The sequence below is a fragment of the Petaurus breviceps genome, unplaced genomic scaffold (assembly GCF_028583685.1).
Source record: "Petaurus breviceps papuanus isolate PSGF00001 unplaced genomic scaffold, PetGlider_PUasm1.0 78, whole genome shotgun sequence".
Classification (NCBI taxonomy): domain Eukaryota; kingdom Metazoa; phylum Chordata; class Mammalia; order Diprotodontia; family Petauridae; genus Petaurus; species Petaurus breviceps.
The window spans coordinates 4,536,533-4,560,685 of NW_027186502.1; the positions used below are offsets into that span (position 1 = coordinate 4,536,533).

Genomic DNA, 24,153 nt, shown 5'->3' on the forward strand with positions numbered 1-24,153 from the left:
CAAATGGAGTAAATGTCCAGCCCACCCAAATCTGTTTTTATGAACACAGATAAGCAGTGTGTTTGTCTTTGCCTCTGTCCATTTTCATCCATTATTTTTGGCTCTTTTCTGGGGCAAGCCTCTTCAAGGGATCAGCAAGTTTTATCTAGGAGAAACATTACCAGTTCCTCCAGTAGAATCTCAAATAATAATGTCTTGAGACCCTTTGGCATTCTGGTCACCCAGGTTTGCATAGTCTCCAGTTTGTCACAGTGTTTTTCGTAGGAATGCACATAATGCTTCAAACATATTGATTAGGGCAGAATTCATCAAGGATTTTGTCTACTAGTCGTGGCCGTTATGTGTTATACACAGTTGAAGAATTTTTTTTTTTGCTACTACACACAGATTGAAGTTTAGAAGGGACCTTAGGTGTTACCTAGTACAATTTCTTTTTTTTTTTTTTTTTGCCTTTTGGAGAGCAATTGGGGTTAAGTGACTTGCCCAAAGTCACACGGCTAGTAAGTGGTAAGTGTTTGAAGTGGGATTTGAACTCAGATCCTTCTGACTCCAGGACTGGTGCTGCAGGACACTGCCACCTAGCAGCCCCAGTACAATCTCATTTTACAGATGAAATGGGAATTTGGGTTACTTTTCCACAGTCACATGGAAGCAATGAAGGGCCAGTCTCAGATGCAGAAATACCTTGCTTTGGATATAGCTTATGTGACTGAGTAGCCAAATATGATTAGCCCTTTAGTGCTCCAGAATTCTCTTAGACTAAAGTAAGATGTAAGTTGTAACCTATCTATGGGAGAGAGTTTCCACACAGGGAGTACTCTTTTAACTGTTCCTCCCCGCCCCCGTACCCCAGTCCCACAAAGAAATCACTAGTCTGGGATTGGGATGGGGGTGGGAAATAAAATAATTGATTCTTATTAAGCTCGGACAAATTCCTGTCTTGCATTTGAGAAATTCAATTTTGAACTCAAGGTCATAGTTCTATTAAATCTCAATTGAGTTCAAAGTTACCTTCTGAGATCTTATGGAATCCTGAATCTCCTATATTAACTTTCCTTCCTGGCTTTCATATGTGCCATGTTATTGATAGAAAGTGCAGATTTGTGAACTGTTCTACAGACTTCCAAGTCGACTGAGCCATTACATAAAATGATTAATTGTAGAAATTATAGATGTATATAGCTTGGTGAGCAAAAGACTTAGGGGTGACATTTTTATCCAAATATCTGAATGAGTGGAAATAGTGAAGGAATTTTAATTCAATGTGAAGAAAAACATTCCAACATGTTGAGTGTCCAAAAGTGGATTTGGCCAGATTAGGAAGTAGTTGTCCTTTTACTGGAGATCTTCATGCAAAATCTGGGTGTGATGTAATTGTCTTCTTCACCATTTGTTTTTCCTTTTGTGCTATTTCTTTGATGAGTTTCTGGAGTGTGAAAAAAAACTGGAGAAAATGATGAAAAACCAGGTAGAAAGTTTCTGTTACTACTTTTCTCTTTGCCTTTTGTTCAGACTACAGTGGCTTTCCATTATTTCCTGGATTACATTTGAAATGCCCTCTTTGACTTTTAAAGCCCTTCATAACCTATTTCTTTTATTATTTTTGTTTTTTTTGTCACTTGATTTTATTTCCGGTTATGTTATTGAAGCTACTGTCTAAATTGGTTTCATTTCAGATTTTCTGGGATTCATTTTTTTAAAAAGATTTTCTACCAATTACATGTAAAAACAATTTTTTTTAACACTTACTTTTTCAAATTTTGAGTTCCTAATTCCTTCCCTTCCTTTTCTAACCTCCCCTCCCCCCTGCAAGCAATTTGATATAGGTTATATTTATGCAATCATACAAAAACCATATTAATCATGTGAAAGAAAACTGACCAAAAAACAAAGCAAAATAAAAAATAATATGCTTAAATCTGCATTCAGATCCATCAGTTCTTTCTTTGGAGGTGGTTAGCATTTTTTTTTCTTTATTAAAATATATATATATATATTTAGTTTTAGTTTTCAACATTTACTTCTATAAACATTTTGAGTTCTAATTTTCTCCACCTCTCTTACCTCTCCCCCATGATGGTGTGCAACCTGTTATAGGCTATACATGTACAATCATATTAAACACATTTCTACATTAGTTGTAAAGAAGGATTAGAACCAAAAGGGAAAACCATGAGAAAGAAGAAACCAAAAAAAAGAGGAAATAGTATGCTTCAATCTGCATTCAAATTCCATAATTCTTTGGATGTGGATAGCATTTTCCATTAGAAGTCTTTTGGAATTGCCTTAGATCCTTACATTACTAAGAAGAGCTAACTCTATCAAAGTTGGTCATCAGAGTTGCTGTTGCTGTGTATAAATGTTCTCCTGGTTCTGCTCACTTTAGTCAGCATCAATTCATGTAAGTCTTTCCCAGTTTTTTGATTTCCTGCTTTCTTATGCAACAATAGTATTCCATTGCATTCATATACCACAAGTTCAGCCATTCCCAACTGATGGTCATCCTTTCAATTTCCAATTCTTGGCCACCACAAAAAAGCTGCTATAACTATTTTTGTGTATGTGGATCTTTTTCCCATTTTTATGATCTCTTTGGAACAGACCTGGAAGTGGTATTTGCTGGGTCAAAGGGTATGCAGTTTTATACCCCTTTGGGCATAGTTCCAAATTGCTTTCCAGAATGGTTGGGTCAGTTCACAACACCAATAATATTAGCATTAGTGTTCCAATTTTCTCACATCTCCAACATTTATCATTTTCCTAGCCAATCTGAAAGGTGCAATGTGGTACCTCAGAGTTGTTTTAATTTGCACTTCCGTAATCAGTAGCGATTTAGAGCATATATAGTTTTTAATTTCTTTATCTGAAAACTGCCTATTCATATCCTTTGAGTATTTATCAGTTGGGGAATGACTTGTATTCTTATAAGTTTGACTGAGTTCTCCATTTGAGAAGTGAGGCCTTTATTAGAGATAGTATATAAAATTTCATGTCCCCTCCTACCCTCCCCCTTCCCCTCCCCCATTTTCTGCTTTCCTTCTGATTTTGGTTGCATTTGTTTGTGCAAAACCCTCCTAATTTATTGTAATTAAAATTACTCATTTTATGTCTCATAATGCTCTTTATTTCTTGTTTGGTCAAAAATTCTTATCCATATATCTGATAGATAAACTATTTCATGTTCCCCTAATTTGCTTGTGGTTTCACCCTTTATGCCTAAACAAGTTACCTATTTATTTTGACCTTGTCTTGGTATATATGGTGTGAGAGGTTGGTCTATGACTAGTTTCTACCAAACTAGTTTCTAATCTTCCCAGTAATTTTTGTTATGGTGAGTTCTTGTCAAAAAGCTGGAATAATTGTGTTTATCAAGCAGTGTATTAATATGATCATTACTGAGTATTCCTGTACCTAATCTCTTCCGTTGATCCACCACTCTGTCACTTAGGTAGGACCAGATAGTTTTGATGATTGCTGATGGCTAGGTTACCTTTCTTCACATTTTTCCCCCATGATATTCTTGACCTTTTGTTCTTCCAGATGAATTTTGTTATTTTTCCTAGCTCTATAAAATAATTTTTGGTAGTTTGATTGATATGGCGCTGAATAAGTAAATTAAGTAGAATTATTATTTTTAATATATTGGCTTGGCCCATCCATGAGCAATTAATATTTTTCTAGTCCAGATTTGACTTTATTAATGTGAAAAAAATGTTTTTTTAATTGTGTTCATATATTTCCTGGATTTGTCTTGGCAAGGTAGACTTTCAAGTATTTTGTATTGTCTACATTTATTTTAAATGTAATTTCTCTACCTATCTCTTGCTGCTGGACTTTGTTGGTAATATGTTAATGATATTGATTTATTTTATATACTGTAACTTTGCTAAATTTATTAATTATATAAAGTTTTTTTTAGTAGATCCTCTAGGATTCCCTAAGCATAACATCTGCAAAGAATGATAGTTTTGTTTCCTTATTGCCAAATCTAATTCCTTCAATTTCTTTTTCTTCTCCTATTGCTATAGCTATTATATAATAATGGTGATAATAGGGGCGGCCAGGTGGCTCAGCGAGTAAGAGCACTGGCTCCAGTGTCGGGATGACCTGGATCAAATCCGGCCTCAGATACTCAGCACCACAACCAGAAATAACTGGCCGTGTAACCTTGAGCAAGTTACTTAACCCCGATTGCTTTAAAAAAAATAATGGTGATAATGGACATACTTGTTTCACCTCTGATCTTATTGGGAAGTCTTCTAGCTTATACCATTACAGATAATGCTGTCTGATGGTTTTAGATAAATACTATTTATCATTTCAAGGAAAGCTCTATTTATTCCTTTTCTTTCTCGTGTTGTATTGAGTATTGTATTTTGTTAAAAGCCTTTTCTGCATCCATTGAGGTAATTATAAGATTTCTGTTGTTTTTGTTATTGATAGGGTCAATTATACTCATAGTTTTCCATGGTCCTTTCCAATCAATCTTCTTGCACTTTATTCTCCTCCATAAATTCTACAATCTAGTAACACCGGCCTCTTTGCCTACTACACGCTATCGCCCAACAGTACAGTTTTATTGGCTATACTTCATGGCTGAAATGCTCTCCATCATCTCTGACTCCTGCCTTCCCTACCTTCAATTATTTCCTTCAACTGGTAGATAAAATCCTGTCTTCTTAAAAAAAAATGATGCGATTTCTGATTTCCCTTAATGCTAATGCCTCCACTCTGAGATTATCTCCATTTTATCCTGACTATTATAGTTTGCATATAGTTGTCTTCATGTTATCCTCCTCATAGATTGTGAGCTTCTGGAGGGCAAAGACTGTTTTTTTTGCCTTTCTTTGAATACCCAGCACTTAGCACAGTCCTTGTCACATAAGTGATTAGTAAATGCTTGCTTACTTGAACTTATCTGTCAGGCTTCTTTCCGGATTTCTCAGCCAATGACTTCCAAGTCCCTTAGCTGCCTTGTTTGGTAGAGTCATCCATAATATTTTCCAACTGATATGTATAAAGTTTGTATGAATGTGGTTTAAAGAAAAATAAATTTACTGTGAGCTAGTTGGTAGCCCAGTGAATTGAGTGCTAAGCCTAGGGTCAAGAGAACTGAGTTCAGATTTAATCTCAGACACTCACTGGCTGTGTGACCTTGGGCAAGTCACTTAACCTTTCTATACCTCAGCTTTCTCAACTATAAAATAGTGATGATAATAGCACCTACCTCACAGGGTTGTAAGGATCTAATGAGTTAATATTTATAAAAAGCACATAGCAAAGTACGTGACACATAGTAGGTACTATATAAATGTTTATTCTCTTCCTACTCCCCCCATCTCTCTCTCCAAATTCCCTCTCCCTTCTTCCTTTAAGGCACTTCATTTCTACTCTGAGCTCTGCCCCTAACTAGCCATGCAATGTTAGACACATTACCATCTTTCTTGATCTATTCTTCCTCATCTATAAAATCAGGTATAGACTAGATCTCCAAGGTCCTTTCTAATCCTGACCTTCTTTCTATTCATTTTCTGGAAAGTGGAGATAGATGGATAAAGCATTTCTTTATTAAGTGCTCCTGTGTGCCAGACACTGTGCTAAGCTCTAATAGAAGAGAAAAATGTCCTGCCCTCAAGAAATGTACTTTCTAATGGAGAAAGACAACATAGAGAGGAGGGCTGGAAAGCAATTCAAGGATATGGGGAGAAATGGTCTTCTCACTGGGGCAAGGTTGCCAGGGAGGAAGCAGCAGTATGAAAAGTGAGGAGTAGACCTGGACTTGCCACTTGGAACTCTTATTGAACAACATCAGCTTCCCCACAGAAATTGTCCAAGCTCCCACCTACTCCCAAAATCCTCTTTCAGCAGGTGACTTCACTTTTTACTGTATTGAGAAAGTCAAAACCAAGCCACCTGATGTGGGCTCTATTAACTGTCCTCATCCACACCTCAAAACCTGACAAAGGTTTCTCTTTGGCTCTGATTTTGACTGTACTTGGGTACAGTACTGTACCTTAGTGTCTATCTTACCCTTGAACTTCCCTCAAGTCTCTTTATCCTGAGAAACCGACCTCTCCCAGTGGCCTTCTCCCCATGGAACATCCTTCTGCTGTGCAGGACCCTTAGTGAGTGAATGCCTCTTGGGACCCTCATTATGGGGACAGGCTCAGTCCAGCTCACCTTCATTCCCCACCTGGTTTTGCTACTGTTTTTCTGGTAGCTCTTACCTATCATTTCCCTTTTCATTTGTTGTCTTCTTCCATTGGAATTTAACCTCCTTGAGGGAAGGAATTGTCTTTTGCCTTTGATTTTATCCCCAGTGCTTAGCATAGTATTTGACACATGGGCAAATGCTTCATCTGTGTTTGTTGCCATACCCATACTCTACAAATGCCCATTCATGGGAAGCTGGCTTCCCAAAGGAGATAATGTCTCTAGTCAGACTTTCCAGTACTGAATGCATTTCTGAATTGCTGGTTAATTTATGGGATTATGAAATGGGGCAGGCATGCCTGGTTCTTTGGGTACTTGCCAGAAAAGACCACAATGGCAGTAAGGCCACAATCATAGTTTATAAAGGCACAGAGGGTTGCCAGGGCGAATGGCACAGAAAATACAGAGACAAGTAGTGGGGAGGGAGGGAATGAGGAGTTAGAGGAAGGTAGATAGCATGGGGAAGAAAATGGAGAGGGAGAAGTCACAGAGAATAATCCATGTAATCATGGATCAGAATTGGGAGCACTTGGCAGCATAGACCCAGAGGGATATGGAAGAGTGCTCAGCTGTGTGGTGGAGAGAGGAGGGGAGTTTGGGGTCTTATTTTCATAGGGTTTTGGTGGGGGGCAGACTAATTTTTACTCATGCTGCCTTGAGGTTAGTTCATTAACACATCCACATTCTCTCAAAGTTGTCAATAAAACTTTAAAGTTAGCATGTCCACTTCATGTCAAAGTTATCAGCAGCATTTGTTCTGCCAGTCGTCGTGTAGATGTCTGGAGCTTATCTGAGATGGGACCAAAAGCTTCTTAGAGCAAGGCCTAGATGGCTTCCCTTTATTTAGCACATACTCTCAGGATGTGATTTTGGATGAATGCATGATACACTTTGCAAATTATACTCCTTTGATTTTTGGAACAGTCTGTATGTGACTTCCAGGTCCCTCTTTACAGTTTTACTTCCTGATATTGTTACTTTATACTGGTTACTTTTAAACTTACTATGCTGACTTAGAAAGAATGGGGTGGCAGAAGGACCAGAACAAGATACAATTTTAACACAACTTATACCCTCCAACACTTGAACTTAGAAACATAGCCATATTTCCATCATCTTTAAACAACCATCATTAGACAATGGTATATGTATTTTCTCTTTCATTATGTATGTAATACTCTATATGTATTTATATGGAATATGATATATGCAAATTACATAGAAAAAATGGGAGGCTTTACATATATCATTATCTATAAAAGGTTGTTTAAGAATGGGGGATATTTGTTGGCAAAAAGTAGTTGAAAAGCCAGGGAATAACGAAACTGAAAAGTGGTGAAGATGAATGAAAGGGTCTATTATTGGTGATCTGAAGACAGAAGAGTAGGTTTGCAACAGATGCTATAGCAAGTGTGATATAGAGGGTCAATCAGGGAAGAATGGAAGGATTAGTGTGCAGTAAAGAGGATCCAGTTAGCCATTAGATAGCATAGACTTGTAGTGGATTTAGTCAACATAGTTGCATAACTTTCTCCAGTGAGTGTTAGCAGCTCCTCAGTGCTGAATGGAGTAGGGAAGGTGTATACATATGTGTATATATATACACATACATACATACATGCATAAAGAGAGAGACAGACACAGAGTGATAGAAACAGAAGGATCCAGTTTAGAAATAAATATGGCACTCCATGAAATAAATACACTTTAAGAAAACTAATGGACATGCATAGATTCTATCTTAATTAGATTGTTAAATATTTTTCTGAACTTAGTCAATGTTAATATGCTATTATACATTTTACCAAAGACTAACAATCAACAGAGAGAAAATAATAGATTTAGCATTTATTTCACAATGCAATTTTCTTCTCTCCATTTACATGTGTGTATAAACTTATATGTGTATGTGCTGTTAACTCCAAAAGAAGATACACTTCTTGAGGGCAGGAATTGTTTTCATTTCTTGTCTTTGTATCTCCAGCACTTAGAATTGTGCTGGGCATATAGTATGTATGTAATAAGTATTGTTGAATTGGTATTGAAATATGATGAATCATATTCATCCTTCCAAAAGTCTTCTCTTGAAATATTCTACTTCCTTGAGCTACTGTTGGCATTTCTCCCTTTTTTCACCCAAATTCTCCATTGCCTTATTACTCATTTGCTTTCCATAAAATCCAATCTTGAAGGTTACTTCTAGCCCCCATTTATCTTTTCTCAGTAGTACTGGTCCTTCTTAATTAAAAAAAATTTTTTTTTGTATATTTGCCTTGCCTTTTTAACATGACACTCCACTGGTTCCCCTGCCTCTCTAACTGCTTTTCCCACCCCATGCCAAACATCCTCTTCTTTCTTTTATTCCTTGAAAGAAGACAATCCCCTAGGTGATGTTCTCAGTCTTCTCCTCTCTTTACAATTGTCCACAATGATCTCTTCCACTTCCACACCTTTTAACTGTCACTTCTTTGTGAATAACTCCCAAATTTGTATTTCCAACCCTGACCACTCTTCTCACCTCCAGACTTGCTTTTTTAACTGCCAACTAGTTATCTCCCAAGCAGAGGGTCCACCACTATCTCTGACTCACTATTCAAAACAAACTCTTTATCTTTCTCTGAATACTAATATTTGACCTCTATCTCACGTGGTGGGTGTGATCACATTCAGTGATATAGATAAAGTTTCCAGAATGTCTATAAACCCATTTTAGGCTATCTGTTCCCTGAGAGTCATTAAATACCTCAGAGATATCTAGTATTGGAACTATGGGATCCAGGATGATTTGGGCCAGTTTTCGTAGTCCTGGTAATGAATGAGGCAATCTGAATACAATCTTTATGAACTTTAGTCTAGAACTGCATTATTGTTTTTTGGTGCTAATTTTTTTTAATCCTTTGTTCAGAGAGAAAAAAAGTTATATATTATAGTACTAGTGACACTTCATATATAGTGTTATGTCATCCTTTAGTTAAATAATGTAAGGAAAATCATCCTTTTCCAGGTTTATATGATTATACATAATAACAATTAGAATTTATATAGCACTTTAAAGGTTTACAAAGTGCCTATATTATCTCATATGCTGTACAATAAACCTGGTGAGGTAGGAGCTATTATCACCGCTACTTTACACATAAGGAAAATAGGCTAAGTAACTTTTCCGGGATCTAACAGCTAATAAGAGTTTGAGTCAGAATTCAAACCCAGGTCCATACTGAGTCCACATCCAGTCTTCCTGATCTATATCTCTGGAGGAGAGGGTGACTTTGGTGAATTTGCATAGCCCTTTCTCACTTAAATCCAATTCACTTGTGAATCATGACATCACCGCCCTCATGTCATGGTCCTCTTCTAGAAGGAAGGACAAACCAACAATGAATGAATGAACCCCAGATAACTTAGAAAAAAAAATTCAAGCAAGAAATTTTTGGTAAAGACATCCTTATTCTCCTCTCCCTATTCTCATCTACTTAAACTGTTTTCAGTACTTTTCATTCTTTGCCCTGAGCAGAATTTTTAAAGCAAATGCTAGTGCAGTACCCTGATAAAGGGAGGTGGAAAATCTAGAAAATAGATTACCAGTGTTTTTCAGATTAGGAGTACTTATTGGAGAATCGATCATGCACAGTTACAAAGAAATCGAGAGGAGAAAAGATAAGTGGCCACGGAGATTTTATTTCAAAAGATGGCTAGGTTTTAAAATTTGTTTTTAAAGTTTTCCTCCCAGAGAAGACTGAAGACAGCTACTATGCCCCGCCTCCAGTGAGGGTGGGAGGAAAGTGTAATGTGCAAATAGGGGCGTAGTTTGATGACACATGGGAGAGGAGAGGAAGAAGGAAGTGCTAGACCAGAAAGCAGGGCATTAATTTAACCTGCTGCTCCTTCTCTTGGTGCTGGGGTTTACGGTGTTGCTGCTGTATGATTATGTCTGCCAACAATCAAGGAACAGAATTTGGTAAGGGACCCGAGGCCTGACTTTATTTACAGCGATTACTTTTCTGCTCCCACCTTCATTTCTTCCTATGGGCTCTGCCTTTGAAAATTAGTGAGACTAGCCCCTGTGGGAGAGATGGGGAGCCCCTTAAAGTCTTGCATTCAGGTCTGTTTTTTCTAGGCTCTAATTCCGGTCTCTTAAAGCAAATCAGCAAACCGTAGGATATCAGTCTTTTATTTGGGAGTTCTTAGGTGTGTTTACGGTTTCCTCTCTGCCAGAGACCCTCAGAATACTGGCAGGACAGCAGTTCACCCATTTGGACACTGGAGCCTTAGGGGTACTGCTTCTCTTTGGGGTGTATGTATGGCAAGCACTTTCACCCTTCTCACTTTGGTTAAAACTGTTTTCTCTGAGAAAGCCTTGTTCAATCAGTTCAATCAGTTTTTCTCATTGGTGGAGAATAGTGGTAACAGAAAAGGATGCATTCCTATCATAGGTTTTTTTCCTCTATTAATATTTCAGAATCGTTGGCAGTACTAACTGTAATAATAATAGCAATCCACATTATATGGGGTTTTACCTAATTGATCTCATTTAACCCTCTCAATAATGTGGGAAGTTTTTACATTTTACAAGCAGGAAATTGAGGCTTACTAAGATTTAGTGGCTTCCCAAGATCACATACCTTTGTAAACGATAGCTGCACCTTGAGCCCAGGTCTTTTGCCCCCAAGTTCAGCGTGCATTCTGTTACATTCAACTTTCTCTTCCTCTCTTTCAGTTGTGGTAAAACAAACTAATAAAAACAAACCAATATGGAAAAATATTACCCTTCTTCTTCAGGGTTACTCTCAAAGAATTTCCAAACAAGCTAAAGTTAGTGAAAAGGCGGATAGAACTCTGAAGTTTAATATAGTGTGAGTTGTATATAACTAATTATAAAAAATTTGAGCTACATTTCTAGTAATTTTTTTCCCAAATATAATTTGTTGTCCTAGTTTGGTGTGGAAGATGTGGGTGACATAAGAATTTTAGTTCAGATTTCCTAAGAATTTTGAAGCTAAAATTCAATAAAACTGCTCGAGATATAGCTTGAATATCTTTATATGCAATGGTGTTATATTGTAGCAGGCTAATTTTTAGAATAGACTACATGAGTTCAAATAGATTAAAAAGTCTATTCTTTAATGCCAAAGAATTTCTGGGAGCAGTCAGAATCTATTTACTTTGTAAATCCAGTTGGTTTACACACTTAGTAGTCTACTCCTTATCATTGCTTCTTAGCACATCTTATGGGTTTTTTTTTTAACATTAGTCTTATTTCTGAATATTTGGCTTCAGGCAATTTAAATAGCTTTTAAAGGAGAAATCTTATTGTGAAGATAGAGCTGGGGTAGACTTAATGAGTAGCTGGAAAAGTTTCATTTCCGTCCACCTCCTCTTTCATATTTTGACACCTAATATCTATCAGTTTCGAAGGCCTGTGGAGGAAAACTTTCTGTTTGGTTTTTAGGTATTTGTCTCTGGTGGAACAAAAGTGGCTTCCCACAAACCCTTTTACTTTACTGTTGGATTATTTGTGTTATTGTTTGGTGATTAATATTATTTCTGATAACTTCATATTATTTAAAATGTTAACCTCTGACCTTAATCAGACCTACCATAAAACTAAACTTTACTTCTCTTTCTTTGGGTATATTGAACAAAAAAAGGAATGTCACTAATTTTCTGTAAAATCAGCAGATTTCACTTATTTTTATTAGCCTTAGGGTTGTGTTTGACTCCTTCCTCTTTGTTAACTCTTATACCTCATCTTTTATCAGGCCCTGTTTATTTCATCTACAGAACATTTCTCAAATCCGTTTCTGTCTCTAGTCTCCTGTCCCTCCCCACCAGTGGTACAGGCTGATATGACCATTTGGTTTAGACTATCATAACTTTATAGGTCTTTCAACCCCTACCTTCTTTCCCTTCTAAACTATAAGTTTTGTTTTGTTAAATTTGGGCATAGATCTGGTTATGTCCTTAAAGTACTCTTACTGGATCCTCTAAAGCTGTCATACTATAACTCTCCTCCCTTTTATAACCAAACTCCTAGAAAAAAAAATCTACATTTCCTTTCTATTACTTGCTTCTCATTCCTTTGCATTTTGGCTTCCAACTTCATCACTGAAATTGCCTTCTCTAAAGTTACCAATGATTTTTTTTTAAATATTTATTGATGTCTTGTTTTTTTTATATCACCATAGTTATTCCCAGTATCCCTCTCCCTCTCTTGCCCAGGAAATCATCCCATATAGCAAATAGTATTTTTAAATAGGAAAAAAAAGTCAACACAACTGGATTGATACATTGAAAAAGTCAGAAAAAGTATAATGTGCCAAACTCGTGCACCTCCAAAGGGGTGGGCTGGGGGTGTCCTCTCATATCTCTTCATTCAAGACATACTTTATTTTTATAATTTTGTTACATTCACTTTTGATTTTTTTTGATATTCAGTTCTTTCCATTTACATGTTTGTAGTTATTGTATATATTGTTTACTTGAATCTGTTTACTACACTCTGCATCAGTTTATGTAGATTTTCCATGCTTCTCTGTATTCATCATATGTATCATTTCTAACAGCATGGTGGTATTTCATTACATACCTGTTTAGTCATTCCCCAGTTGATGGATATCTAATTTCTTTCTAAATTAACTGCTATTATAAAAGTGCTGCTGTTTGGGAACTTTATTCTTATTGGTGTCTTCCTTGAGGTATAATATAAGCCCAGTGATGGAGTCTTCAGTTCAAAAGGTAGGGACCTGGTAGCATAATTCCAAATTGCTTTCCAAAATGGTTACACAATTTCACAACTCTACCAACAATGTATTAGTGTATTTTTTTCTAAATTCAATGTATTATCATTCCCCAACCCCTCCAACATTGGCTATTACCATTTTTCATTATCTTCACAATTTGCAGGGTGTGAAATGATACCTCATGATTGTTTTGATTTGCTTATTATTAGTGATTTGGAGCAGTCATTTAAGTGGTTGTGAATATTTTCAATATTTCTTTTGAATGCTGTTTGTTTATATCCTTTGGCCACTTATCAGTTGGGAAATGGCTGTTTATACATACACACATATGTATAATGTATATGTACATATACACATAGATACTTATATACATAGTTATAAACATATACGTGTGCATATATATCTATACCTATCTATCTGTCTACACACACAAAATAGCAAATTTTGGGGCGGCTAGGTCACTGGCCCTGGACTCAGGAGGACTTGAGTTCAAATCCAGCCTCAGACACTTAACTTGGGCAAGTCACTGAACCCCAATTGCCCTACTTTCCCCCTCCAAAATGCAAAAAACCCACAAAACCCAAAAAACCAAACTCTTATTGACATTTGATGCAAAGACATTCTCCCCATTTGACCGCTTTATTTCATATACTAGGTACATTACTTTTGTCTGTGTAGAGGCTTTTCTGTTTCCTGTAATCAGTTACCTGGTTTATCTTTTGTAATTGCTTCTGTTTCATCTGTAGTTAAGAATACCTCTCCTACCCATAGCTCAGTGAAAAAAATTCCTGAGTTCAAATCTGGCCTTAGAAACTTACTAGCTGTGTGATCCTGGGCAAGTCACTTAACCTTATTTGCCTCAGTTTCCTTATCTGTAAAAATGATCTGTAGAAGGAAATGGCAAACCACTCCACTACCTTTGCCAAGAAAACCTCAAGTAGGATCTACTATTAAGAGTCAGGCTTGTCTGGAAAATGACTGAACAATAACATGATCTTTAATATTAAAGTTGATTATCCATTTAGAATGTATTATAGAATATGGTATAAGGTATTGGTCTAAGCCTAATTTCTCCAGACTGCTTTCCCACTCTCCTATTAGTTTTTATCAAATAAAGAATTTTTTTCTAGGGTAATATATGTTTTCCACTTTGTCAAATGTTAGGTTAGTGAGTTCCATTGATTCTGATTCTTCCTCATTTAGGTAATCCTATTAATCTATTGCTCTATTTTTTTAATGACTTCAGCTTTATAAAATAATTTAGGGTCTGGAAGTGCTATTTCATATTCATTCCTATATATTTTTATTATCTCCTTTGATATTCTAGGTCTTTTGTCTTTCCAAATAAACTTTGTTATTATTTTACCAAGTTCTATAAAGTTTCCCCGTGGTAATTTTATTGTTATATAGCATTACCAGTTTAAATTAACTTTGGTAATATTGTTATTTTTACTATATTGACACATATCTATCTGTGAGCATTGAATATTCTTCTAACTATTTAAGTTGACCCATAATGATCTTTTAATTGTTGAATCTGATTGAATTTTCTCAATCCTACATCTTCTCTGTAGCATTTGATGTTCAACCTCCTCTTCTTGATTACCTTCTTCTCTCTGGTTTTGTATACACACAGCTCATTCTCTCGGTTTTCCTTCTATTTGTCCATTCAGTCTTTGTCTTCCCAGTTCTTCTCTTTATATTCTCCTCCCAGTTGAGCTAATCATATCCCATGGGTTTAATTATCTTTATGCAGATGATTCCCAGATCTGTGTGTCTAGTTCAACTCTCTCTCAATTCACACATCTGCAGTTACCTACTGGACATTTTCAAACTATATATCTGATAAGTGTCTCAAGTCACTATGTTGAGAGCAGAATTCTTAACTTTCTCCTCCAAACCTCTCCTTCTATTGAACTTTCTTGCTTCTGTCAGTGGCACCACTACCTTCTGGTTGCCAAGATTCACAATTGTGGCATTATCCTTACCTCTTCACTCTTTCACCCCATATATCCTATTATATTAAAATTTTATCTTTGTACTTCCATTTAATCTCTCACATTCATTTACTTGGCCACCAGCCCTCTTGATTCAGGTCCTTATCACCTCTTGATTAGGCCATTCTAATAGCCTTCTAAATATTCTTCCTGCCCTAAGACTCTTCCTGCTCCAGTGGATTGCACATGCTATCCTGATTTTTCTAAAGTTTAGGTCTGACTCTGTCACTCCCTTATTCTGTAAACTTCACTGACTCCCTATTGCCTGTAATATAAAATACAAACTCTGTTTGGCTTTTAGAACCCTTAAACCTGGTCCCAATCTACTTTTCCAGTCTTATTCCACATTATTCCCCTTCATACACTCTGTGGTTTAGACAAACTGGCCATTTTTGTTATGTCTCCCAAATGGTACTCCATTTCCTGTCTTCTTGCCTTTGAACTGTCACCCATGTCTGGAAATGCCCTCCCTTCTCACTGTTTTGCCTCTGCCTTTTAGAATCCCTCATTTATAAGGTCTGTAATGGCAAGAACTGATTCAATTATTGTCTTTGTAAGCTTATAGCTTTTAGCACAGTGCCTGGAACATACTGGCTACTAATAAATGCTTATTGATTGATAACTCTTCTCTACTCAAAACATTCAACGATTCCCCATTGCCTTCCTAATAAAGGTCAGACTTTTGTGTCTGACATTGGCAGCCCTTCCACAACTTGGACTTGATGCACTTGATGCTTCTGCTAAGTCAGACACTTCTGTGCTACAAACGTGAAAGATACTCTCATTCCTCCATTCCCCAGAATATTCTCTCTACTGCCTTTTAAATTTTTACTATCCTTTAAAAGTCCAACTGCAAATCTACTTTCTCCAGAAAGTCTTTCCTGGTTCCAATCTAACCACACCACCCTGGCAATGGCTTTCTCCCTCAAACCTTGTAGGACTTTGCTTTGTAACTGTCTAATATACTTATCATGTAATATTGTGTATTATGGGTAAGTGTTTGTGTCCTTTTGCCTGACGACATCATAAGTTCCTCTAGGTCATTGGCTTGTGTTATTATTTTTTAATATTTTTTATTCTTTTTTTTTTTTTGGAGGGGAAAGGCAGAGCAATTGGGGTTGTGACTTGCCCAAGGTCACACAGTACTAAGTGTTAAGTGTCTGAGGCCGGATTTGCACTCAGGTCCCCCTGACTCCAGGGCTGGTGCTCTATTCACTACACCACCTAGCTGTCCCCACTTGTGTTATTCTTAAACTTTATGTGCTCTCAGTTCCTAGTACAGTGTTCTGAAATATAGCAAGCATTTAATGAATGTTTGTTGTATTTTATAGTGTTAAAAAACTCCATAAAACACTGGTGCTTGCTCTATCACCAGCTACCTATCATTTAACCTTTTTAGGCCTCAATTTCCTAATCGGCAAAATGAGAGGGTTGGACAAGATGATGATTGTTGAGGTCCCATTTAACTCCAAAATGTCATCATGCTTTAATGAACTTTTGAGCTCATAGACATGGGTACTCCTTATAATGATGCTGATTGTCACCCATCCACACCCTCTCATCCTATATGATTAGTGTTCACGTCCTCCTGTTAAATGCATCACAAAGGGCCCACCCAACATTCCGGAAGCCTTGCAGTTCTTTTGATGAGAAGGGGTTATTAGTGGAGTAAGAGGACTATCCATCTTGCCACATGACCAAGCCACCTTCTTTTCTGGCTATGTATCTTTCTGATGATACTGCAGGGTTTTTAAGTGAAATCCATAGTCACTCGTAAGAGTTAGTTCCAATTATGTATAGTAGAAAAAACAGAAAAAACAAGGGGATAAAAAATGTATATTGTTCAGACCTTGATAGACAATCTTAGTGAAGGTCCAACATTATATTAGACAGTGACTGCTTATGGACAGTAAGCTGGGTTCAGCATTAAACAAGAGAATAGGTGGACTGTCCTTTGAGGACATGCATACTGCTTTTAGATTCTGCTCTGCAACACAGAATCATCTTTTGAACAATGATATTCATGACACCATGTGACTGCTTTTCATGGGATACCACGCTCACTAAAGAATTATGGGTTCCTCAAAGAGGTACAGTTGGCGATGAATAGGCTGCAGTATACTACCAATCAAGAACTGCATAATGAAGGAGAACAAAAGTTGTCATCACAGAGCTCTGTAAGCAGAAGATGCTATGTTGTTTCTGAAGTGGACTGATAGGTTTCTTCTTAGTTCACTTTGAAAATAAATATCTCCTCTTTGTGGATGTCATTGTACTGATTGTAACAAATCTCCTAGATGAATTCCATGATCTAAAGAGTTCATTCTAACAATTTAAATCGGAAAACCAAGTGGATTTTGAAAAACCAAATGCCTTTTGAGCTTGAAATGAACAATGAACGTGGCCCAGAACTGACCAGGAGGTGGGGGGAGGGGGGGAGCAGGCTGGATTGCCTTTGATAAACTGAACTGATCTTAAGTTTCTCCCTAAGTAAAGGACCATTGTTTTCCTCAGATGGCACAATGAATAGAATACCGGACCTGAAGTCAGGAAGACCTGAGTTCAAATCCAACCTCGAACACTTACTAGCTATGTAATCCTGGGAAATCACTTAATTTCTGACTGCCTCAGTTTCCTCAACTGTAAAATGGAGATGATAATAATAGCACTGACCTCCTAGGGTTGTTGTGAGGATTATATGAGATAATATTTATAAGTGCCTAGCATGGTTCCTGGCACACAGTAGGTACTTAATAAATGCTTGTTTACTTTCCTTTAAAAAAATGTTCTACTGACATTGTAGGGCTACAAATCATGGAATACTACTGTCTTCAAAATATTGAAATTGAGGCTCATCCAAAGGTCAGTGGAGAGATATGTGGTGGATGTGAGCAAGCTGTAACATATCACATAAAAAAAAATCATGTAAGAGAAACCATATGAGAAAATGAATTAAAAGTAAGAAATTTCACCTTACTAGATTTGGCCCAACCTCCTAACTTGTGAACATCTTTTTGGATCCTGACTGTCATTCAACATGTTTTCTCTTCCTCCCAATTTTATGTTGTCTGCAGATTTGAAAAAGATGCTGTCTTATACTTTTCTCCAAAACACTGATAAAAAGGTTAACCACACAGGGCAAAGATCTCCGTGATATTGCCGTAGAGACCTTTTGAAGTGGTATCAATTCAACTTGAATTAATGACAGCTTTTGGATTCTAGAATTCAGACAGTTATGAATGTATTGAATTGTACTATCATTTAGTCCATCTTTCTTTGTCCTTTCCACAAGAAATATATGACATATTTTATTAAGTGTTTTCCCCAAATCTAGGTAAACTAAGTCTAATTCCTCTAATTTTTTAGTTTTTTGTCTGTCTAAAAAGGAAGATTAGGTTAGCTTGAAATGACCTGTTATGAATGAAGCCATGCTGGCTTTTTGTGATTAGCTCTTCTTTTTCTAGGGAACATTAATTGTTAATGGAATTAAAACAAATAGATGAATAAACAGCCTCCTCCTTTTTTTTTTTTTGTTTGCCTCTGAGCCATGTAGAGTTTAATAGTTTGGAATTTTTCCAAACAATTTTAGGTGGCTTTTCCACTTAAAATGTAATGCCTTTAATAGAAAGAAAAGGTGAATAAAAGTGACAGCTGGAAAATCCCTTGAGAATGTGATGTAAGCATGTCACTAGAAATTATTTAAGTGGAAAGCACTGTCCCTTTAAAAGCATGGTCACTAGAGAATTGATGTCCTGAAATATATCCTCTTTAAGTTAAAAGAATGAAAGAGGACTTTGAAAATTTTCAGTTGACTCCACAATATATACCTCACCTTTGCCATTATAGTCTGTTTTATAGAAAATCATGTGGATGCAAGGCTAGGACCAATGTTTCATTTTAGCATTAGGATGTAGTAGAGATCTTTAGAAATCTTGAAAAAACCTAGGAAATAACCTTGGTTCTGTTGCTGCAGGAGCCACAGGCTATTTATTTCCCTAAAAGGTTCCATTTATGTGATTACTCAGTCGTTTGTGCTTTTGAAAGTATAGAAAAGTAATAGAAATAAATAGCAGATCTTTTTTCATTCAAGATTCAGATAAGTTTTTCAACAGAGACACCTAGTGGACAACTTTTTTCCCCTAAGGTTTTGAGACCATTGTATTCTTTCAGAGAATGGGAATAGAGACTTGCTTTTCCAGTTTTATTGGTGGGGGCAGGAAGGGGCAATCATATTAATTATATATCAAAATATGTTGAATTATTGAATAAGAGTAAATTGCTTTATGGACTTCAAATGGGACATTTGTAAAATATTTTGCAAATCTTAAAGCACTATATAAATGATAGCTATTGCTATTATTATAGACTTTAAAACAATATAAATAGACCAACTATTATTATGACTACTACTTCTAGTACTGTTATTGTTGTTCTAGACATTTTATATTGGGACATTGATCAGTGATTAAGAGAAGTCAGTGTTTTTCAGGTAATAAGTGTTATCACAAGCCACATATTTGCATTTGATAGACTTTCTGTAAAGGACACTGTAGAGAAATAAGATTTTCATTTTTTATATCAGGACATGCAGAAATGTTAAAAATAGATCCTCTGGTAACAATGTATATTTTTCTTGGTACAGATTTCTAAAAATTCAATAGGATTATGTACTTCTCAACCTGAATTTACAAAATCAGAAATGAATTTGAAAGGGACCCTGTTTTATGACAGATGTACCACTGCCTTCTGAGTGTATGTCATCAAATATTTTGTTAAGACTTAGAACTGTGCTCTTTGGCAGCGTGAATTGGGGAGGAAGCAATATTAAGGTTTATTCTACTCCTTGGTCTCAGAAAGTAGAAAGGATATGAAAACAGGAAAGAAGATAAGAGTTCCTTCTGAAAGGTAGGTGTTACATAGCAGAGCCAGAGAGAGAAATTTAGTTCCTTTTTCAATAAGAAGGAAATTCATACTTAAGTTATTTGGATTTTGTAAATTAAGGTTTAGGAGTAGAAAAAGGGAAGGGATATAATTTATTTTTGATATTTGTATTTTAGAGAAGCAGTGTGGTATAGTGGATAGAGAACTGGTTGTAGAGCTAGGAAGATTTATGTTCATTTCCCTTTTGAAATGTACTGGCTGCAAGTCATTTAGCTTCATGATGTTCTAAGCAAATCTTTTAAGACTATAAGTTGCAGAAAAGAGGCTAACTCATAATAGTAATGAGGGTATTTTCATCAGGGCATTCCCTATACCAATGAAATAACAGGTCTATTCCCTATTCCTCATTTGTATTTTTGAGAGTAACTAAAAGTACAGTTCTTTATGTGTCTTTTTGTTTGTTGGGACAAAATGGATTACTTTAATACTATGGCATAATTTTTGGTATAGAGAATGAAAGGAAAATCTTTTAGTTTTGCCTTCATTCGAGCAGAGGCTTTCATAGGACATTTTTTTCTATGCAGATATCTATTCATTGACTTATTTAGAAATTGAAGAAAATTAAACTTCATTTTGTACTCAGAATTCTCTCTGTAGGTAAATAGCATTTTTCATTGTGGGTCCTTTGGAATTGTCTTGATTGCTGTATAGCTCAGAATAGCTAAGTTTTTCACAGTTGGTCATCATTATAATATTACTGTTACTGTGTACAGTTGTCTCCTGGTTCTGTACACTTTGCTCAGCATCAGTTCATATAGCTCTTCCCAGGTTTTTCTGAAACTGGCATGCTTTTCATTTCTTTTCATTTTCATTTTCAGCACAATACTATTCTATTTCAATCATATATCTCAGCTTGTTCAGCCATTCCCCAATTAATGGGCATTCCCTCAATTTCAAATTCTTTGTCACCACACAAAGAGATGCTATAAGTATTTTTGTACAAATAGGTCCTTTTCCTTTCTTTCTTTGATCTCTTTGGGATACAGACCTAATAGTGGTATTTATGGGTCGAAGGGTATGTAGCCCTTAGGACATGGCTCCAATTTGTTCTCTAGAACAGTTGGATAAGTTCACAACTCTAGCAATTGTGCATTACTGTGCCTATTTTTCCATAGCTCCTCCAGCATTTGTCATGGTACCTCAGTGTTGTTTTAATTTGCATTTCTCTAATCAATAATGATTTAGAATATTTCTTCATATGATTATAGATAACTTTGGCTTTGTTCCTACCCTTTGACAGTTTATCAGTTGGGGAATGGATCATGTTTTTATAAATTTGACTCAGTTCATATATATTTGGGAAATGAGGCCTTTATCAGAGAAACTTGCTGTAAATTAAAAAAAAATACTTCATTGTCTAGAGTACCCTTTTTCTTTTCCTTTTTTCTTTTTGGAGGGGGAAAGGCAGGGCAATTGGGGTTAAGTGACTTGCCCAAGTTCACACAGCTAGTATAGCTAGTATGTTAAATGTCTGAGCCCGGATTTGAACTCAAGTACTCCTGACTCCAGGGCCGGTGCTCTATTCATTGCACCACCTAGCTGCCCCAAGAGTACCCTTTTTCAAAATGGAATTTCCCTGATTATCTATTTTAATTAGGTCTGTTTTTGCCTTTGCTTTACCTGAGATAATGGTTGCTACCCCTGCCTTTTTTTTTTTACTTCAATTGAAGCATAATGCATAATAGATTCTGCTTTAGCCTTTTATTTTAACTCTCTGTCTTTTTGTTTTCAAGTGTGTTTCTTTTAAATAGTGTATTGTTGGATTCTGGTTTTTAATTCATTACGCTATTATTTCTGGTTTATGGGTGAATTTATCCCATTCACATTCATAGTTATGATTACCATGTATTTCCCTATCTTCTCTTTTCTTGTGTTTCTCCCTTTCCTCTTTTTACCCTGTCCTTCCTCAAAATTCTCTTTGGCTTCTGGTCATTGCTTCCCTGAATCTGCCCTCCCTTTTATCACTTCCCCTCCTTTATCCTATATCCTTTCCCCCTTACTTCCTTGTTGGGTAAGATACAGTTCTCCTTTTTTTTCTCTACTTAGTAATATTTTGTTTTTTCCAATTATAACTAAATTAATTATGTAAATGAATTATGTTGAGTTCCAAATTTTTTCTCCCTCTTTCCCCACCTCCTTCCCCAAGATGATGAGCAATTTGATATAGGTTACACATGTACAATCATATTAAACAAATTTCTACTTTAGTCTTATTGTGAAAGAATAATCAGAAAAAAAGTGAAAAACCGCGAGAAAGAAAAAAGAGAAAATAGTATGCTTCAATCTGCATTCACATTCCATATTTTTTCCCTCTGGACGTAGATAGTATTTTCTATCCTAAGTCTTATGGAATTTTTTTAGATCATTGTATTGCTGAGAAGAGCTAAGTCAAAGTTGGTTATTGAACAATGTTGCTGTTACTGTGTACCATGTTCTTCTGGTTCTGCTGACTGCACTCAGCATCAATTCATGTAAATCTTTTCAGGTTTTTCTGAAGTCTATCTGCTCATCATTTCTTATAGCACAGTAATATTCCATTACATTCATATGCCAGAAGTTGTTCAGCTATTTCCCCAATTGATGGACATCCCCTCAATTTCCAGTTCTTTGCCACCATATAAATATTTTTGTATATGTAGGTCCTTTTCTCTTTTTAATGATCTGTAAGATACATTTCTTTACCCAACTGAGTGTGTATTGAGCTGAGTGTTCAAAGAGCATTCCCTCTTTCAACCAATTCCAATAAGAATGAGACGCAAGCATTGCCTGCACACTGCTTCCCTCCTTCCCCCCTCCAAACCTCTTCTTTGTATATCCTTTTATGCAAGATAATTTTCCCCATTCTTCTTTGCCCTTATCCCTTTCCCTAGTGCATCCCTCTTTCTTACTGCTTCATTTTTTTTTTGGAGATCATGCCAATATAACTGACTTCCATTCCTCCCCTCTTTCTATGTAGATAACTTCTAACTGCCCTAATGATGAGAAAGTTTTTAGGAGTTACATTTATCATCTTCCCATATAGGAATGTAAAGAGTTTAACTTTATTGATTTCCCTTATAATCTCTCTTTCCTCTTTACCTTTTTATACTTCTCTCAAGTCTTGTGTTTAAATGTCAGATTTTCTATTCAGCCCTTATCTTTTCATCAGGAGTAATTGAAAGTCTTCTATTTCATTAAATATCCATTTTTTTTCACCCTGAAAGATTACATTTAGCTTTACTGGGTAGGTTATTTTTTGTTGTAATCATGGGAAACTTTCAAGAATTAATACTGAAGACAAAGAAAAGCAATTCTGCTGAGGAAAAGGGGGAGTTATGTACGGAACCTGACAGGGATGCACAGAGAATTTGTTTACTACCTTAATTTTTAAAAAGACATACATAGGATGGATGTGAGGGCAAGTGAGGAAGTACAAATATGAAAGCATGGCATGTTGTTGTCTGGCTACCATTACTGGGAGTACTGAAGCTTAAAATGAGCTGAGGCTTTTAAGAAAACCCAAGGACAAAAAAGATTGGCTAAAAAGATACTGTACAACTTTTTTAGTAGTAGAGGAAAAAGAGAAAGATTAAAGAAAGAATAGAATGGGATGAGAAAGAGAAGTTGGAGCTATTCAACTCTAATTTTGCTTTTGTTTTCTCTGCTAAGGAGAATGATCTTTGGATTGGAATGGATAGAACAAAAAATGACAGTCCTTTTGATACAAAAGACAATTACGGAGATGCTAAGAGCATCCTTGGGTACTTTAATAAAATGAGAGGCATGAATCCTGAGCCACTATCAGTGATCTCTGAAAGACTGTGGAGAATGAGAGAGATATCAGATAAAAGAAGACAAATGTTGAACTCCTGGCAAAATTCTAGAAAGTATTAAAGGGATAGTTATTAAGCATCTAGAAAAGAAAGGGATGATCAGAGAGAATTGTCATGGCTTCATCAAGGACACATCATGCCAGACTAAACTCTTCCTTTTTTAATAGGATCATTAGACTGATAGATCATAAGAATACTATTGATAGATAGAATCTATCTATATTTTAACAAAAAAGTCTCTTAGACTAATCATGTGAAAAAGATAGAAATATGTGGGTTGGATACAATGTATATATAAATAATACAGTCAGGTGAATTTTGAACTGGTTGAAGAGAAAGTAGTCATTAAGCATTTGATGTCAACTCCAAAGGAGGTAGTTTAATAGAGTAACCCTGGGTTTAGGTGTGTGTGTGTGTGTGTGTGTGTGTGTGTGTGTGTGTGTGTGTGTG

The 24,153-nt window shown here is 36.1% G+C and overlaps 1 protein-coding gene across 2 annotated transcripts in view; it reads left to right on the forward strand.

Moving 5' to 3' along the window:
• Positions 1–10,014: 10,014 nt before the first annotated feature.
• DERA (deoxyribose-phosphate aldolase) overlaps positions 10,015–24,153 on the forward strand; it is a 128,529-nt gene continuing 114,390 nt past the window's right edge. For both annotated transcript variants that reach the window (XM_069106141.1, XM_069106142.1), the window contains exon 1: positions 10,015–10,171. In XM_069106141.1, the coding sequence (XP_068962242.1) occupies positions 10,135–10,171 (37 nt within the window). In that variant the 5' untranslated portion in view covers positions 10,015–10,134. The remainder of the gene's footprint in view (positions 10,172–24,153) is intronic.